The sequence below is a fragment of the Hyla sarda genome, unplaced genomic scaffold (assembly GCF_029499605.1).
Source record: "Hyla sarda isolate aHylSar1 unplaced genomic scaffold, aHylSar1.hap1 scaffold_116, whole genome shotgun sequence".
Taxonomy (NCBI): Eukaryota; Metazoa; Chordata; class Amphibia; order Anura; family Hylidae; genus Hyla; species Hyla sarda.
In genome coordinates, this window is record NW_026607781.1 from 524060 (window position 1) to 530688 (window position 6629).

General features: G+C 47.3%; 1 protein-coding gene across 1 annotated transcript; it reads left to right on the forward strand.

The window, feature by feature from the left end:
- Positions 1–2218: 2218 nt before the first annotated feature.
- LOC130302302 (putative proline-rich protein 21) lies at positions 2219–3337 on the forward strand. Its single transcript, XM_056551696.1, has one exon. It carries the CDS (start codon positions 2219–2221, stop codon positions 3335–3337), a length of 1119 nt encoding a protein of 372 aa, XP_056407671.1.
- Positions 3338–6629: the final 3292 nt, after the last annotated feature.

Consider the following 6629-nt stretch of genomic DNA (forward strand, 5'->3'; position numbering starts at 1 on the left):
CAGGACTTGTAGAATGAGGTCACCGCTTCTTATCTTGGCAAAATATTAGCAGAATGTCCGTCTGAGATAAGACGTCTGTGCACGATTACTAATAGGACATTATTCCTTCTTTTATGGCACAAAACCGGATTGTGGAGGAACGGTCACAAATATATTACAGTACCCAGGAGTTATCAGATGAGTGCATGGGAAAGGGGCTGTCTAGTCTTATGGAGGTGTTGTCTAGTCTTATGAAGGTGTTGTCTAGTCTTATGGAGGGGTTGTCTAGTCTTATGGAGGGGTTGTCTAGTCTTATGGAGGGGTTGTCTAGTCTTATGGAGGGGCTGTCTAGTCTTATGGAGGTGTTGTCTAGTCTCTTGGAGGGGTTGTCTAGTCTTATGAAGGTGTTGTCTAGTCTTATGGAGGTGTTGTCTAGTCTAATGGAGGGGTTGTCTAGTCTTATGGAGGGGTTGTCTAGTCTTATGAAGGTGTTGTCTAGTCTTATGGAGGGGTTGTCTAGTCTCTTGGAGGGGTTGTCTAGTCTTATGGAGGTGTTGTCTAGTCTTATGGAGGTGTTGTCTAGTCTTATGGAGGGGTTGTCTAGTCTTATGGAGGGGTTGTCTAGTCTCTTGGAGGGGTTGTCTAGTCTTATGGAGGTGTTGTCTAGTCTTATGAAGGTGTTGTCTAGTCTTATGGAGGGGTTGTCTAGTCTTATGGAGGGGTTGTCTAGTCTCTTGGAGGGGTTGTCTAGTCTTATGGAGGGGTTGTCTAGTCTTATGGAGGGGTTGTCTAGTCTTATGGAGGTGTTGTCTAGTCTTATGGAGGGGTTGTCTAGTCTCTTGGAGGGGTTGTCTAGTCTTATGGAGGTGTTGTCTAGTCTTATGGAGGTGTTGCCTAGTCTTGTGGAGGGGTTGTCTAGTCTTATGGAGGGGTTGTCTAGTCTCTTGGAGGGGTTGTCTAGTCTTATGGAGGGGTTGTCTAGTCTTATGGAGGGGTTGTCTAGTCTCTTGGAGGGGTTGTCTAGTCTTATGGAGGGGTTGTCTAGTCTTATGGAGGGGTTGTCTAGTCTTATGGAGGGGCTGTCTAGTCTTATGGAGGTGTTGTCTAGTCTTATGGAGGGGTTGTCTAGTCTTATGGAGGTGTTGTCTAGTCTTATGGAGGGGTTGTCTAGTCTTATAGAGGGGTTGTCAAGTCTCATGGAAGGCTGTCTAGTCTTTTGAAGGGATTGTCTAGTCTTATGGATGGGTTGTATAGTCTTATGGAAGGGTTGTCTAGTCTTATGAAGGGGTTGTCTAGTCTTATGGAGGGTTGTCTAGTCTTATGGAGGTGTTGTCTAGTCTCATGGTAGGGCTGTCTAGTCTTATGAAGGGGTTGTCTAGTCTTATGTAGGGGTTGCATAATCTTATGAAGGGGTTGTCTAGTCTTATGGAGGGGTTATCTAGTCTGATGAACAGGTCATCTTGTCTTATGAAGGTACTGTCTAGTCTTATGGAATGGTTGTCTAATCTTATGAAGGGGTGATCTAGTCTTATGAAGGCCCTGTCTTGTCTTATGAAGGGTTTGTCTAGTCTTATAAGAGGCTGTCTAGTTTTATGAAGGGGCCATCCAGTCTTATAAAGATGAGGTCTAGTCTTGTGAAGGGGTAGGCTAGTCTTATGAAGGGGTTGTCTATTCTTATGAAGGGGACGTCTAGTGTCATTAAGTAGCTGTCTAGTCTTATAAAGGGAAAAAGGGGGTCGTCCAGTATTATGAAGGACTTGTATAGTCTTGTAAAGGGGCCATCTAGTCTTATGAAGGAGATGTCTTGTCTTATGAAGGGGTTGTTTAGTCTTATGAAGAAATTATTTAGTCTTATGAAAGGCTCAGGTAGTATAATGAAGGGACTGTCTAGTTTTATGATGGGGTCATCCACTCTTATTAAGGGGCCGTCAGTCTTATAAAGTGGTCAGCTACTCTTATGAAGGGGTCAACTTATTTTATGAAGGGATAGTTTAGTCTTATGAAGGGGTTGTCTAGTCTTAAAAAGGGCTTGTCTAGTCTTAGTCATTAGACAAGAGGTTGTCTAATCTTATAAAGGGGCCGTCTAGTCTTATGAAGGGGCCATCTTGTCTTATGAAGGGGCCATCTAGTCTTATGAAGGGGTCATCTAGTCTTATGAAGGGGCCATCTAGTCTTATGAAGGGGCCACCTAGTCTTATGAAGGGGCCATCTAGTCTTATGAAGGGGGCCATCTTGTCTTATGAAGGGGCCATCTAGTCTTATGAAGGGGCCATCTAGTCTTATGAAGGGGCCATCTAGTCTTATGAAGGGGCCATCTTGTCTTATGAAGGGGCCATCTAGTCTTATGAAGGGGCCATCTTGTCTTATGAAGGGGCCATCTAGTCTTATGAAGGGGCCATCTTGTCTTATGAAGGGGCCATCTAGTCTTATGAAGGGGCCATCTAGTCTTATGAAGGGGCCATCTAGTCTTATGAAGGGGCCATCTTGTCTTATGAAGGGGCCATCTAGTCTTATGAAGGGGCCATCTTGTCTTATGAAGGGGCCATCTAGTCTTATGAAAGGGTCATCTAGTCTTATGACGGGGCCATCTAGTCTTATGAAGGGGCCATCTAGTCTTATGAAAGGGTCATCTTGTCTTATGAAGGGGCCATCTAGTCTTATGAAAGCGTCATCTAGTCTTATGAAGGGGCCATCTAGTCTTATGAAGGGGCCATCTAGTCTTATGAAGGGGCCATCTTGTCTTATGAAGGGGCCATCTTGTCTTATGAAGGGGCCATCTAGTCTTATGAAGGGGCCACCTAGTCTTATGAAAGGGTCATCTAGTCTTATGAAGGGGCCATCTTGTCTTATGAAGGGGCCATCTAGTCTTATGAAAGGGTCATCTAGTCTTATGAAGGGGCCATCTAGTCTTATGAAGGGGCCATCTAGTCTTATGAAGGGGTCATCTAGTCTTATGAAGGGGCCATCTTGTCTTATGAAGGGGCCATCTAGTCTTATGAAGGGGCCATCTAGTCTTATGAAGGGGTCATCTAGTCTTATGAAGGGGCCATCTAGTTTTATGAAGGGGTCATCTAGTCTTATGAAGGGGCCATCTAGTCTTATGAAGGGGCCATCTAGTCTTATGAAGTGGTCATCTAGTCTTATGAAGGGGCCATCTAGTCTTATGAAGTGGTCATCTAGTCTTATGAAGGGGCCATCTAGTCTTATGAAGGGGCCATCTAGTCTTATGAAGGGGCCATCTAGTCTTATGAAGGGGCCATCTAGTCTTATGAAGTGGTCATCCAGTCCTATGAAGAGGTTGTTTAGTCTTATGAAGGGCTTATCTAGTCTTATGAAGGTATCATCTAAGCGTATGTAAGGAAAAAGTAATGCAGCTCTCAGCTCCCATAGCAACCAATCGTCCCCCCATACTTGTGCCCCTGACACAGCCCCTGAAAAAAAGGGGTCCCTGACCATGATGATCCCCTACACTAAACTACTGGGTGACATGAAGACTTCCGTGATTGTCCACTCCAGAGGAGCGCCATTTATAGCAAACTATGGGGTGGGGAAATACTCCAGGGTTATCACCAGCACCTTGTGGGACCCATAGTTATCCCATTAATCATTATCTTGGGGTCCCCTCTATTCTATGGATTTTGGGGTCTTCTTCTGTTCTTCAGTATGAGGGGTCACAGCATTTATGACATTGTGCCCCATCGCCCCGCGCCATTCTCCCCGCCGGGGTATATGATCCCACCATACAGAGGAATGGGAATATTCTGCAGCTTCTCTGCGCACTGAACGGCTGCGGCTGATGTCAGGGACGGATTATGGAAGCGAATGCAGAACGTTGCATCAGCCCAGGTCCGAGCCAAGATATGAGGGGTGCCCGGTGCCAATGTAAACAGCGGGCAGACGGCTCTTACATGGCATGTTTGAAGAGGTTGAGAATGACTAATGATTATACCGTATTTAATCCCTCACAAGGGGAAGGTAACATCTGATAATTCTCCAGGACTCAAGGTCGACTAAAAAAAGACGAAAAAACAACTGAAGACAACGTGGAGTGACCGAGCGTCTCTGCCAATGTACACGGCACAGCGTGCGGCCCCCATTACCATAACTAGGCCCTGGAATACATTCATAGTCATCTTTATACACATGAACGCTCAGCTCAGCCGAGAGTACATGCTTCTTTATTTGGGAGGGAGAACAATTCGCTATGTTTGACGGCAGCTTATGTCCTGTGGGAAGAAATGATCAGACGTGTATATCCAGCGTCCAGGATCTCATAACAACCAATCACAGCTCAGCTCTCAGCCCATAACAACCAATCACAGCTCAGCTCTCAGCCCATAAGAACCAATCACAGCTCAGCTCTCAGCCCGTAACAACCAATCACAGCTCAGCTCTCAGCTCGTAACAACCAATCACAGCTCAGCTCTCAGCCCGTAACAACCAATCATAGCTCAGCTCTCAGCCCATAACAACCAATCACAGCTCAGCTCTGAGCCCGTAACAACCAATCATAGCTCAGCTCTCAGTCTATAGCAACCAACCACAGCTCAGCTCTCAGCCCATAACAACCAACCACAGCTCAGCTCTCAGCCCATAGTAACCAATCACAGCTCAGCTCTCAGACCATAACAACCAATCACAGCTCAGCTCTCAGACCATAACAACCAATCACAGCTCAGCTCTCAGTCCATAACAACAAATCACAGCTCAGCTCTCAGCCCATAACAACCAATCACAGCTCAGATTTCAGCCCATCTTAATGATCTCTGGTAAAGTGAAAGCTTAGCTGTGATTGGTTGTTATTGGCTGAGAGCTGAGCTGTGATTAGTTGTTATGGGCTGAGAGCTGAGCTATGATTGGTTGTTACGGGCTAAGAGCTGAGCTGTGATTGGTTGTTATGGGCTGAGAGCTGAGCTGTGATTGGTTGTTACGGGCTAAGAGCTGAGCTGTGATTGGTTACTATGGGCTGAGAGCTGAGCTGTGATTGGTTGTTATGGGCTGAGATCTGAGCTGTGATTGGTTGCTATGGGCTGAGAGCTGAGCTGTGATTGGTTGTTATGGGCTGAGAGCTGAGCTGTGATTGGTTGTTATGGGCTGAGATCTGAGCTGTGATTGGTTGCTATGGGCTGAGAGCTGAGCTGTGATTGGTTGTTACGGGCTAAGAGCTGAGCTGTGATTGGTTGTTATGGGCTGAGAGCTGAGCTGTGATTGGTTGTTACGGGCTAAGAGCTGAGCTGTGATTGGTTACTATGGGCTGAGAGCTGAGCTGTGATTGGTTGTTATGGGCTGAGATCTGAGCTGTGATTGGTTGCTATGGGCTGAGAGCTGAGCTGTGATTGGTTGTTACGGGCTAAGAGCTGAGCTGTGATTGGTTGTTATGGGCTGAGAGCTGACCTGTGATTGGTTGTTACGGGCTAAGAGCTGAGCTGTGATTGGTTACTATGGGCTGAGAGCTGAGCTGTGATTGGTTGTTATGGGCTGAGATCTGAGCTGTGATTGGTTGTTATGGGCTGAGAGCTGAGCTGTGATTGGTTGTTACGGGGTAAGAGCTGAGCTGTGATTGGTTGCTATGGGCTGAGAGCTGAGCTGTGATTGGTTGTTACGGGCTAAGAGCTGAGCTGTGATTGGTTGCTATGGGCTGAGAGCTGAGCTGTGATTGGTTGCTATGGACAACACCAGGCGGTTTTGGTCTCAGGCAGGTTGATCAGTCTGGGCCCCTGGGTTCAGGAGGTTGCAGGCTCTGGTTTTGGCAGGAGTGCCACCTTAAGTTATTTGTCCCAGTCCAGTTCTCTCTCTGGGTTTCCGGATGACATTCCAGAATGTTCTCCAGTGCCATTGAGGTTTCCGTCCATCCCAGGAGCCTTTTGACACCTTTATATGATGCAACGTTCCCTTATCATCTGTCATCTCAAAGGTCTGTTCAGACATCGCTGTGATTTACTGATCCGGATAAAACATTGATAAAAACTCTGAGGGGAAAAAGTCGGAGATTATCTAAATTACCATCTAATAAACCACGAAATGTATCTCCTTCAGGCGTGAGCAGGTCCTGGGGTCACAGGTAATGGGGGCATTTATATACCAATCAGCCAGAACAATAAAAAAAACCCTGCCTAATATTGTGTACATCCCCCACATTCTCTGACCCATTGATGCTTGGACCCCATAGACCTGCAATGTGATCCTTGAGGTCTGGACCCCATAGATCTGTGACGTGCCCCTGAGGTCTGGACCCCATAGACCTGTGATGTGCCCCTGAGATCTGGACCCCATAGACCTGTGATGTGACGCCTGAGGCCTGGACCCCATAGACCTGTGATGTGACGCCTGAGGCCTGGATCCCATAGACCTGTGATGTGACCCCTGAGGTCTGGACCCCATAGACCTGTGATGTGACCCCTGAGGTCTGGACCCCATAGACCTGTGATGTGACGCCTGAGGTCTGGACCCCATAGACCTGTGATGTGACGCCTGAGGCCTGGATCCCATAGACCTGTGATGTGACCCCCTGAGGTCTGGACCCCATAGCCCTGTGATGTGACCCCTGAGGTCTGGACCACATAGACCTGTGACATGCCCCTGAGGACTGGATCCCATAGTCCTGTGATGTGACCCCTGAGGTCTGGACCCCATAGACCTGTTACGTACCC

Coding starts and splice junctions, on each gene's coding strand:
- LOC130302302 (XM_056551696.1), top strand. CDS start 2,219: ATGAAGGGGCCATCTAGTCTTATGAAGGGGCCATCTAGTCTTATGAAG.